Source organism: Cyanistes caeruleus, chromosome 7 (genome assembly GCF_971803275.1).
Source record: "Cyanistes caeruleus chromosome 7, bCyaCae1.hap1.1, whole genome shotgun sequence".
Classification (NCBI taxonomy): Eukaryota; Metazoa; Chordata; class Aves; order Passeriformes; family Paridae; genus Cyanistes; species Cyanistes caeruleus.
The window spans coordinates 27,378,779-27,391,934 of record NC_141707.1 but is presented as its reverse complement, the minus strand read 5'-3'; the positions used below and the strand labels follow the sequence as shown (position 1 = coordinate 27,391,934).

The window sequence follows — 13,156 nt, the reverse complement described above, 5'->3', positions numbered from 1 at the left end:
GACTTCAAATTTAATGCAGAATTGGTTACCAAAGAATTCTCTATCCTGAATAGGCAGATAGATTTAGCTACCAATAACGTGTTTGTAAGTACACTTTGCAGCTGAATGTTCCAGGTCTAAGAAACATATCTTGTTTCATAAGCATTACCACAGAAACCCACACATGTAGTTAAGCCAGCAGTCATGCAGTACATTTCTCAATAACCATCTCTGTATAAATTTGTAGTTACATGGAAATAATATTGCTTTGCAAAAATCTTAATTTAAGAATCCAATTGTATTAGCAACTATTGCAGGAAAAACAATAATGCATTCAACCACAAAGTTTATCCAAGCAACAGTGTTTCATCTTCCAAAAGAACTGACTTTCAAAAGATGACTTTCAAATCCACAAATTGAAACAGTGATAAACATTTTTTTTAACTTTCTAAACATACTCAAATAATTTCAGATTATATGTGCATGTTAGCACAGTGTCTAAAGTCACAGCTTAGAAGTGAGTTTCATGAAAGTAGCAAAGCACCACTGTGTTACACACTGAACTCGCACAACTTTTGAAGCACAAAATTATGTAGACATTCGGTTTTGACAGTTTAAGAGCCAAATATACCCAAATATTTTGATTTTTAGAAGGTTAAAATAAGCACAAACTGAAGTTTATTGAACTGGAAATTAAGAATCAAATCAAATAAATATACAGTTAACTCAATTTGGGAAGAAGTCTACATCCTCTCCTAATCTCTCCATATAGTAGCTCAAACCTGTCAACTAAGTATTTACTACTTTTCTATTTGGGTTCAGTATCTACAGAAAAAAAAAATGCAGTGTAAAGAACTCTTATTTCCAGCACATGAACAAGAAATTGAGGCCAAGGATGTAGTGAAAGAGTTTAAGCATATTACTGCTGCTGTACTGACATTCTTTATGATACAGGTGACAACTGGGTAATCTACTAAACCTATAAAATTATTCCTTGGTATTTAAAAATAGTATAGTTTCAATATAATAACAATAACAAATATAAAATCACTTTACATATGGCATAAATACCTCTATAATCTTCAATTTATTTATTTAAGCATACACTATGATCTGTTCTGAAATGACACCATTTCATTTTTCTGCTAGTATAAGAATATGAACAAAGAAAATGGCAGCTCACGTGGGAGACTAATAAGTCATTCTGGTATGCTCACTGGTCTGGCAAGAAAAATAATTATAGAAGTCGCAGCAGGATATTCCATGTTCAGTACATTAGTGAGGATATTGAAGATTACCTGTTTTTTAGGTGAAGATGACTTTGGTTTTCCTGTTTCTTGCTGGGGCAATACAGGACGACTGGCCTTATGAAGCACAGCCAAATCCTGCATGATTGAATTCAAAGCTTGCTGCTCATCTGCTCAGAGAAAACGACCAGACAAGTGTTACTTTTGAATGGCATTTCTGTCTCATTTTACAATTATACAGGCATTAATCTAAGAGTCTGCATTACACTTCAATACGTAATTGCCAAATTGAAAAAAAAAATCATTGCCACATTGTAAACGTCTGTATTTATCGCTAGCAGTGCTTAAGGAAATAAACAGCTTAATCAGTAATCCAAATTCAGTAACAGATTTTAAAAAATTGAAGTCATAACAGAGATTAAACTTTACACAACTGCAGGCTGTATTAATAAAAGAAAGGGGATGCAGGGGAAAGCTTTGTCTACTTCGATTCAAACAATATGCATAGATGAGATGTTGACTAGAGATCATACTTCCTGCCTCTTTCCAAAAAATAAAGAACAAAAAGCAAATTCTTCTGAGCTATTTCTCATCTGTCCTGAACAGGTATGATTATGCCCATGAGAGGCATACACAAACTCCCACATGAACACCTCAACTGCCTGAGCATCTGCTGATAGTCCACAGAGCATTATAAAAATCCAAAACAAAAAACCCACCACAACAAAAAAACAATAAACAAACCAAATATAAAACATTAAAGAACTTTTCCAGGACTGAAAATACATAGGATTTTAGGGCTTAAAGGAAGAATTCACAAGAAGAATCAGAAGCAGTGAACCCAAGGGACAATTTGGGGTAAGAATGCTATATAACTTCGGTTTCAGTTACAAAAAATCCTAAATCCTGACAATCTGCTGCAGCTGTGATGTCCTGATAGACAAGATCTGCCCTAGAACTGGGATGTTCCTTTACACAGAAAAGCACTTAGGAGCTCAAAAGCTTGTACATCCATCCCTAAGAGTAATTTATTTCTAGTATTTTATATTAATTCCTTGCCACAGACATAGTACTGCACCCAGCATATATCTAGAACACTGGATAACAAAATTTTTCTCCAGATGTGTTGACTGTGTGCCCTCATGCTTCTTCACAATGGATATGCTTGTTGAAGAATTCATTGGTAAATGCTGTGATTTATAAAGAACCATATTCCTCAAACATGGACCTGAGAAAAACTCAGCATTAAAAGGAGCAAGCAATCATCTCATGTATTCAGCAACAGTAAGAATTCCTTCACATTCTACTAAAATATAACCAAACATATTTATCATATAAGGAAATCTTGGGATTTCAGTGTTCTAATTTAACAGATTCCTTATAGAACAGAAATCTGGTCTGAAAAGTTAGTAACTTTGATCATCACTCTTGCTGTCATTATTCATAACTCTACTAAGATACGCAAATCTATAAAATAAAGTTTTACCATCAATATTTAATAGCAGAACTGAAGGCGTTCTTGCAGGTCGGTTTTTCACTTCACACATGACAAACTTTGCCATAATTAAAACAGTTGAACTATTTTATTGTGTTATGGCCTATTCTAGTGCTCAGCAATGTAAAAAATAAAATAATGCATTAGCAGTTGGTTGGAGTTTACAGCGGTTACTAGATTGTGTATTTTATACAAAGAAACCAAAGTATTGTGACAAAGCTTCTAAAGCTACTAAATTTCCAATATGACTCAACAATCACCTCCCACACAAAATGTGGGAGAATATCAGAAATCTGAAGAGTGCTGTATTCCTAGATTGAGCAACTTGATTATTAAGCATAAGGTTAGAAAAAACTGGCAAAAAATTAAAAGATAAATAAAAGCAATACAAAAATGTGTGTGGTATGGCTGGTTGGTTTGCTGGGATTTTTCTGGAGAGGGAATACCAAGAAATTATTACAATAGCAACATGGTTAACTCACTAAAAACATACAACTTGAAAAACTGACATACAATTTAAAATGTGCCACAAAACTAGAACAAGTCCAACCATCTGCACAGAAGTGGCTTTGAACTGTAGTAAGGCAATAAGATAAAACTCTTATATGTAGATTTTTGTGGTTTGATTCTTTCTAACATTCATTACACCACTTAGCGCACAGTAAGTATTGCTCAGTACCCTAATACCATGAATCTCAGTTTCCTCAACTTGAATCTCTAAGTTACCACGTAATGAGGGAAAAGTACTGTTATATGGAATGTACACAAACAATCCCCAAAAAAACCCAAAAGGAATATTTTCAATACTAGTGAAGCTGCTGAACGCTGCCTTTCACATATAGATGTTACACTGTGTTAAACAGCCAAAGCACATTTCCCAGGAATTGTAGTAAATTTTAATATAAGTTACACAGAATACTTACCCATTATAGCAGCGAGTCTGAAAACTCAAACTTCAGGGAAATGGTTGCTTCATTAGCATTATTTTATTTCCTAAAATGCAAAACAAAAAACCTTACAATTATTGAAGTTGTCAAATCCATGTAAAACAGTCAACTTACTGTTTATGGTCAGTTTTTCTAAGATTCTACATAGCAAACACACATATAAACCACAAATAAGCTTGCATAAGACACACATATGATGTGTGAAGAAAACAGATAATGCCCCCAAAGCCTCACCATCTCTGTGTAGCATATATAATTTCTGAAGATATCAAGCCTGAACTAAATATTCTAGACTAAAGCTGATTTTAATCTCTACCTACACCCCTAAATGATGATTAGTAGCTTAACAGTAACACTCTACTACATGGGCTACACACAACTCCAGATTATTAAGATCCAGTTCTTTTTCTACAGGTCCCGTATCTGGTGTTCAAAGTTCTGTGTTCAGAACCACATACATGTAGTTCATATCTATAAATATATATGAAACTCACAGCACAAATCAAGAGCCAGCAATACCTACTGATTACATAAACTAGAAAATTTCTGCCTTTTACCTATATATCAGATAAGTCACCTACCACCAACTATTACAAGCTCCATAATAACCAAGAAGAGCTTCAGTTTCTAGGGAAGACCCAGAGATCCCACTATGTAATCAGAAACCAGTTCAGCTAAAGAACACACAAAAAAGCACATGAGAACTAAAAGAAAGATGAAAATGCAATTTACGTGTATTCTGAGTTACATACTCCCAAGTCTATGGACAGTCTCACAACAGTACCTGAAACATCCTACAAATGATGGGGGGAAAAAGCTCCCATCTAATGCTTTGTAAAGCATTAAAACCTGTAAGAGTCTGAAAAGTAAACCTGGCCTGGGTTGCCCACAACCTCATGGCACAACTCCAACTTTTACTATTAATGGGGTCTTCAGCCTCCTGATGCCACCACAGCAAGAGACAGAAAAATCAGTTTCAAAAAAACCCCACCCAAAACATACAAAAAAACCAACCAAACAAAAAAAAGTTCTGCTGCTCTGTAAAAGAAAAGGAAACCCATGAAGACAAAAAAGCAAGGGATTTGTATTAATCCTCAGAGGAAAATGGGCTGAATTTTCACTTGTTTGCTGATTGAGAGTGGCAAACATCGCTCAAAATAAGGACTGTATCTTTGAACCTTGCTCTCACACAAGATGCCAGGAGATCTGATTTACATAATGAACTGGGATTACCTTTATGGGCTTAAATATCAAAAGTAATGTTTCTTCCCCATGAGCGATTATTTGCATCTTTTATATCCCTGAGAGTCCAAAAAAGCAGAACATACATTAAACGATTCCCTATGCTACGTTTTTTGTATCAGCAGTTGTCTTGGATAATCTTCCAAAAAATTATTCACTAAAGTGCTTATAAAACATCTTTTTAATTCTGTATTTGACCAACTGTCTTAAAATGAGAGCTAATGTCATTTTCATAAAATGTCTGTTTTAATTAGCTGTCTTAATACATTAAACACGACAAGGTATTTCATGACTTTGGATAAAGTACTTCTGTAATATTTCTTCGTAAGCATTTTTAAAGAAATACAATAGTTCTGTGAGGCATTTTAAATCTTCTACCACATCTGAAGAAAACAAAACCAACTTATATCTCCAAACAAAAATCCCAGATGTTCTTCCTCAACCTAGATTAAAAAAACCCAAACTTGGAAGCTGAAGATATTTGAGCTTAAGGGCTCACATAGGGCTGAAGAAAAAAACAACTCCTCCAAGTTCCTCCAGCTACAACTCATTCTTTAGCATTAATCTGTGACATGTCTCACTAGAACATAAACTAGTAAGTGAGCATCCATTTATTTTCCCCTCCACTTCCTTCTTATTCCTCAAAAGAAAAAATACTTTAGAAAATTAAATTTCTCTGAATAGCTTATGTTTCTTCCTTTATCTCCCCTTTTAACCAAAATTTCTGTTCAAATATGAAGTATTATGAGTTGCTTTAGCAACCTTTGTGTTAGCATTTAATGCTACTTTAAAAATGAGCTAACAACATTAAAATTTCAATTAAAAACTTGACTCAGACCAAATGTTAAGACCTTTATGAATTCACCTTGTAAAATGAAAAAATACTTCTGATCTTTTTAACTGATCATTTTCACTATGGGTTATAACAACAGGGTGGTTGTAGAGAGTGAGTAAAAATAAGATAACAAAAACCAGCATTTTTCAAACAAGAATATATAAATTCAGTAGAAAGGTAAAAAAGCATACCCTAATCCCTGGTTGCAAAGTAGCATTAGTATAGCATACACACAAGAGTAAATTAAAATCCAAGACCAAAAAAAAGGAAGCAAAACAAAAAATTGAAACTTGGGGAAAGACTCAGAAGAAGCAAAGGCTGCAAACACAAAGAGCAGATGCAAAGGTAGAATAAAATTATGTCAAGGTCTTGCAGAAAGACACAAGCAGCCTGAATTTGAATGTAATTAAAGAAGGGATGACTGAGTGAATTTCAAAAAGGTGTTTGCTACACTCTTATCACATCATCAAAGAAGAATATCCTAGCAACAGCATTTTGGATATGAGGGTAGAGAGACGTTGATTTATATTCATGATTCACTTCCCACCAGCCACCTTCCAGAGTCTGGAAGTCTTTCAGAATCTGAGAAAGCTAAAAACAATTTCCAAGAATCACCTGGATATTTTCTTTCTTTAGTGGCTTTGTCAATGCAAATGAAACAAAGCCTGAGGACAAGTACGCCATGCAGACGATGTAGCTGTGTTGGACACCCTGAGCTAACTGCCCGTTCTCACACACCACTAGAATAACCACAACACGGTGCCTCTCAGCTACTATATCAAGAACAAAAAAAAAACCCAACAACCCAGTGAAGCAAGCAATCTAGCTTAGCCTGATTTAGTAAGGAATTCAGACTTACACAGGAATACTTTACCTATATAGAAAGGAGTTTTATACTTTCAGAGTCCAAACCTGCTGCAGTAGTGGGGCAAGAATGTCAAGGATATCAATTCCCTCCACTAAATTTTCACTAAAATAAGTGAGTGCAAGGATAAAATGGTTTTCAACCCTTCCACCAGAGCAAAATGACATAATGTGAACTCAAAATAAGAAAGATGCACTGTGATTATTTCAATCACAGGTAAAGATTAAATTAGACTTACACTGTATTAGACATGAGCAAGTTAAACCAAGACAAAATGAAAACCTGCTTGCATTGCTATTTAGAGACACTTGTCTATAATAGATGAAGCAAAAAGAGACAAGTAAAAATGAAGAGTAAGCATCCACAGCTGATTTTTCAGACTGCAGAACGGACAATCAGAACATAAAATAAGACTATAAAATGTTACTTCATAGCAAGAAAGAGCCAGATAAAATGGTTTTTACTCTAAAAATGTTTTCTTAAACAATCAAATTGCTTGGTCTCATACAACCAAACTTCTATAAATCACAGCAAGCAAGGCTGACAAAATCTAAAGTAATCACCTAGTCAAATATACCCACTTAACCTTTAACCAAAATAATGTGCAGCACTGCTTGTTAAGGTTTTTATTTTTAAAAAAAATAAACACAGTATCTGTGAACAAGACAAAGAGCAATACCTAAATCCAGACTTCTGTAGCATTTTTCATAACTCAAAGCAACTGCTGGCATAAATGACAATGACACTACATAGTGTGACATGCATAGAAGTCAGTATTGTTACAAGACATTAGAAAATACCTAAAAGAAGGTAACTCCATAGAAATGAACATAAAGAAGAGGATTGTATATGGACATACACACAAATGAACACTGGATAAAAAGCTATCCTTTTCAAAGAGTATGAAAGCAGCAGCAGTAGCACAAAATCACGAATGACAGAAAAAAAGAGAATTAAAGAATGGTAATGAGAAAAAGCCTAACAGTAACACATCAGATGTGAGATCAGCTTTAGAAAAACTTGGATCTTTAACATATTGTAATAATACATAAAAAAGGTATTCACAGGGAAAGCAGAAAAGGGAGAAAAAGATTAAACTAATCCAAATCAAAAGCCAATGATAGACTGCTAAATTAAGGTAACATTTGGAAAACAAAACAAAAAATAGGACTTGGGTCAAATTCGAAGTGCTACAAATTATGCTTAACTGGGTGAATTAAATAAAATAAAATAAATATAATTCCTGTCACAGTACTATGTGATCTTTTAAAATTAAAATATACTGCAAGGGAATGAAAGGATAAATTCTTCTTAGGAAACATCTGCTTGATTCCAACCTTCTTTGCACATCTTGAGGAATCTTTAGGTCTGAAAGCCAGCAAGGAGCAATTCTTGGAGCACACCAGTAAGGGCATGAACCACAGAGCAGTAATATTCTCCTCAGTTCCTTCTCTCTCATGTGCCCTCTTCTATTCTGAAGCTTCTATTTTCTTCCCCCCTTAATTCACCCCAGTTGTGAGGTTAACTGCACTGAGTGTCCACCTAGCTGTGCTGTGCTAGGAGAGACTGGCAAAACAGCAGAACCAACCAAGCCCTGCCAGCTGACACCGCAGAGCAAGGAAGACAATCTAGAGAAGCATCTCTCACAACCAGGGAAGTAATTCAGGAATGATTTGAGCCCTGTCCTGGACTTGAGTAGCATCAGAGAGTAACAGTATTCCCCTCCATTTCTACCGTATAGAATCAAAGAATCTGTAAGGTTTAAAAAGACCTCCAAAAGCATCTAATCCACCACATCCAAAATCCATCAAATCCAGCAGGAGCATAAACACCACCACATCAAGTAAACCAGAGCACTAAGTGCCACATCCAGCCATTTCTTGGACACTTCCAGGGATGGTGACTCTTCCCACTTCCCTGGGCAACCCATTCCAGGGCTTCCCATTCTTTCTGATATCCAACCTGAGGCCATTTTCTCTTGTCCTACCGCTGCTTGCCTGGGAGAAGAGGCTGACTCCCACCGTGCTACACACAGCACCTTACTACATGGCTTTCCATAGTTACCATCACTCAACAATTCTATCTTGAACAGCTGAGCTAAACCCTCCTACCAACTCAAATGACTGTTTGATAGGAAAAACATAAGCACATCAAATACATTTTTACAAAATAAATATTTCTGGCATATTTCCTGCAAAACTACTTGGATTTATTTAAAAAAATTATTTTAAGTCTTGTTCTGATTGTATGTAGCTTAGTCAATATCAAATTTTGCCCTGACTTTTCTCATTCTCTTTTAATTAAACCAGTCTGCACCCCAAGCTATAGTACAACCTGTTGTACAGAGACCAAACAACCTTAAACAGTATAATGAGCCAGCAACCTCTATGAGCATGATTGGCTTCATAAAATAATAGTAATCAACTCACTCAAGGTTAACACTTTTTAAAAATTATTAATAAAAATACATTAAGGGGTAAAAAAACCCTCAGTTGTGTTTACTACATTTAGGTAGTGAAATAGCAAGTGTGATAAAAGAACAGAAAGAAATAGCCAGCATTCATTTTTTGTCATAGTTTTGAGAAAAAACTCAAGAAGTTGTGTCCAAACCACAGCATGGTGTTACTGGAATAGAAATTGCATAACCAACAAGAACAAAGATAAAATACAGTATGTAATATGCTTCAAATCAAACATTTAAAATTCATGATCCAGGGATTTTTAAGAGTCTAAGACTCTTCACAAAAGCAGTGGGTTTTTTTTTTTCTGGATCATTCTTGCAAATATTTGTAAATACCTGGAAAAAGTAAGATTCTAGTGGATTGTGAATATTGTACAAATAACTGAGAATGAGAAAGGAAAGGGTCCAAAAGCTGCCAATTACTCTTATTACAGCAATCGATAATAAAATACTGCAATACTTAGCTTGGTTTCTACCATAGTAATAAATGCAAAACACAGCAAATGACTCAATTTCAAGGTTTATTATTACTGCCAAGGAAAACATGTCTTCTTGAAATAACTACAGATTAGTTAACAGAACTAACTGCAGAATCACCCTACTTAGGTTTTTTCAACATATTTGACTAAGTATCACATGATATTCTAGTTATTTGCTTTAAAACCTCAATTAACTAACAGGAAACCCAGCTGATGGGACTAAAATAAAAGAAATCCAGATTCCTACTTAGCAGAAAACACCAATGAACATGATTCCCACTGCAGGTCCCTGGAGACCAACAATGATCAAGCAGGCACAAAGAGACAGACAAGTTAAGGCTTAAGGTAATTACCTGAATCATGTCTGAAAAGAGTTGCAGTCCCACAAAATGTATTTAAATACCATTAAGTTGTTTTAAATACATATCATGTGTTCATGTGGTTACTCTCCATTTATTATTAATCAAAAATAATACTAAACACTTTAAATATGAAGGGAACTGCATTTATGGTACTAAAATGACAGGACTGCTTTCTGAACGTCTATACTCCCTGCAACCAGGAGGGCACCACCCAAATTAGAAGCTGTATTTCACATAAGTGTAAATATTGTGGTTTATTGCATTTACTCAGTAATGTGTTTTTGCATTGAATTCATTTTGACATAAAGACAATCATTTAGGAAACTGGAAAGAAAGTTCCAGCCACAAGATTGGACAGTCTTGGCAAGAAACAATTGAGAAGAATTATTAAATCGCAATTATCTAACATGGGTGCAATACATATTAAATACATATTAAAGAGGCATAGAGAAGTCCTTGTGAGCATAAAAATGCAGTGTATGCAGAAGCCATCTTGCTTCTGTACGCAACCTGCAGGCACAGTGCTCCGTGCAGACTGCACACAGCAAGTGTGGGATGGCTGAAGCATCAGAATCTTTGTGGCTGGTACAGATGTATCAGGTATCTCTACAATGAGCAGACTTGTGATTTCCTACACTGAAGAGTTTTAAAATCTTCTTGGCAAGCAAAGAAAAGGTTAATTTATGTCTCATTGAGCCCACAGGAGCATGCAGACTTAACTCATCTATACTGCTACAGACATGATTTGGTATTTGTTTATTTTATTAAAAGAATGGTTACTAGCTGTACTCCTTCCAGAGTGCAATTCAATACACAGACAAACAAAAAAGTAATGAAAATCCCCAAACCAATAAAATAGTCTAGACCTGAATACAAAAACAGTATGTATGGATGGTGCCCTCCCAGTTCCAGGAAGAATAAAACCTTGAAAACCAGTGCTGTTAGAACTAGCACCTTAAATGCAGCTCTCACTCAAATTACCTTGGGAACCAGGTTTCAGAATTAACTGAAGGATCTAACATGCTCAGTGATAATAGCAAAATTTCAATCAGATGAAATCTTTAGTTCTTCCTGCTCTATAAACTGTAATTTGACAGAGTTATGTAACATTTATCATCTTGATGAACTATGATGTTGACTTGAAAAACTTACAATGTGCTGGAAGGTCTGAGAATGTAAGACCAAAGTTTTTAAAGACTGTTCTCATAAAAATGCAAAGCAGCAGTTCAATATGAGTTTATAGCAAAATTAGGCTTTTGAGATAAATATCTTAACACTTACAGCAATATTCACAAAGAGTAACCATAGTCTACGAAAGCTAATCTCTTTCCACTTCCTTTACAGTTGACAGGGAGAGATAAGCATATTTAGAGAGTTTCAAGACACTTAAATGCAAGTTTCCTGCTTTGAATGAACCTCTTCTTTCCAAGCAGTATCAAGAGCCTCTATTAGCTAACCCTTCATAGGCCCACTCCATTTCAAGTACACCAAAAAGATAAGATTGTAATTGGCCTCAAACAGAAAAACACCTACTTCCCTCAACAAGATCTCTTTCCTCACCTAATTCGAGTTTTAAAGAACTTCTCTATTTCCTGTATTTGTCTTTGCCTTGGCAGCAGCCAAAGTACTTGACAGCTCATTTCTCAACCTAACTGAAAAATTACTTTGCAGAATACATCAAGCAAATCTTTCTTCAAAGTCATGATGCTTTCTAAAGATCTGTTCACAATTTTTAAACTTAAAAATTTTGAATTGAGGAAGGGTCACAGCAGCTGAAACTTGCAGACAGGCACCACAGCGACACCTGGCAAAATATTTTAGTGCTGCCAATTTCACAACAGAACATACTGGCTGCAAACTGACTGTTCGTCCTCCTCTCTTATGCAGGACCAGATTTTCTCACACAGGTATGTCAAAAAGTAACAGACAGCTCACTGGGCTACACATAACTGCATCACTGCCTCCAGAGCGCTTTGGCATCTTGGAAGCTTATCATCACCATCATTGTGGAAAGCATGGCAACAGGAACATTCCTTACCATTAGCTGGGCTATATGCTAAACAAACTGCTTAGTGCTATTCACATAATAAAAATGTTTAAGGTTAACTCAATATATTAAGATAACACTAGAGTGTCGGCAATCACACACAGTAAAACACTTCTGTGATGTTTGTAACTCTATCCTAATTTACTCTCTTATGTGAAATGAGTAGCTGCATAGGTGTCTCAAACAAAACAGGTGTATGAAATTTTTAGACTCTAGAATCCCATAAAGCATGCACTACAGCACATGTCATAATGACATTTAGGTGCTTCTGCGCCTCCTTCCAAAAATCTCAAGTGGTAGTCTTGGCTCAGCACTTATTGCTGTCATTTGGAGCCCTTGTGCTGAAGCTGTCCTGAGTGGCACCAATGTCAGTTTTACTCCACACTTAAGACTAACAAGTCAAAATACTTGTGAAGAAGGGCTAAAGGTGTTAAACTGAAAACCATTCCTCACTACAAATGCAACTGCTTGTGCACTATCCAAGTTACAGGACAGTAACTGTTTGGAGGGGGTTTGTCCAACAGACAGTTCACAGCATATGCCCTAAAAGAATACAGTTTAGCTCTCACCCTTGTGACAGCATTCAAGATCATCAGTTCAGCCAAAGAACACAGTACAAACTTAATTCTATCAGCACTACCAGTACAGATAATTCCTGCAAACTGCACTATTCTAAGAACAGAAGATCATGCTACAACCAGTGGCAAAAGGATTCTAAGAGTAACCACTCACTAAAAGAGTAAACCTATCACAAACTACTTCTATCAACAGTATTCTGTGAGCAAAAATAAACTATCTTAGAAAAAATGCAGTCTTCCAGCAGTTAATGAGCACTGCAAACAACTGGAGCATTTCAATTAATGTACAAGAGCGATTACATACAAATCAGCAGTCAGATACAGCTTTTGAGGACATACAGAAGAAAGCACCTCCTTCAATTCCAGTAACTAGTTCTATCCTTTTCATTTAACCTTCCAGTTTTGTGACTGTGATGGGTTGAAATACAAGCATTTTCAGAAATAAGCCAGACAAATAAACTCACTCTTCATTTTTACACCTAGTTTTAATATCTACCTTCAGGTACTAAAATTGCAAAGCTTTGCTCTTCTTCAGAATAACAGTCATATTTGACAGAATCTTCCATCCAGAGCAAAATTCAACTATTTTGAATTTGCAGCAGTTGTGAATTTTAATCAT

General features: G+C 35.5%; 1 protein-coding gene across 3 annotated transcripts in view; it reads right to left on the bottom strand.

Moving 5' to 3' along the window:
• MAP3K2 (mitogen-activated protein kinase kinase kinase 2) overlaps positions 1 to 13,156 on the bottom strand; it is a 47,598-nt gene that overhangs the window by 25,328 nt on the left and 9,114 nt on the right. For all 3 annotated transcript variants that reach the window (XM_086897935.1, XM_086897934.1, XM_086897936.1), the window contains exons 2-3: positions 3,645 to 3,714; positions 1,278 to 1,396 (exon numbers count right to left, since the gene is read on the bottom strand). In XM_086897935.1, coding sequence (XP_086754061.1) covers positions 1,278 to 1,396; positions 3,645 to 3,648 — 123 coding nt within the window. In that variant the 5' untranslated portion in view covers positions 3,649 to 3,714. The remainder of the gene's footprint in view (positions 1 to 1,277; positions 1,397 to 3,644; positions 3,715 to 13,156) is intronic.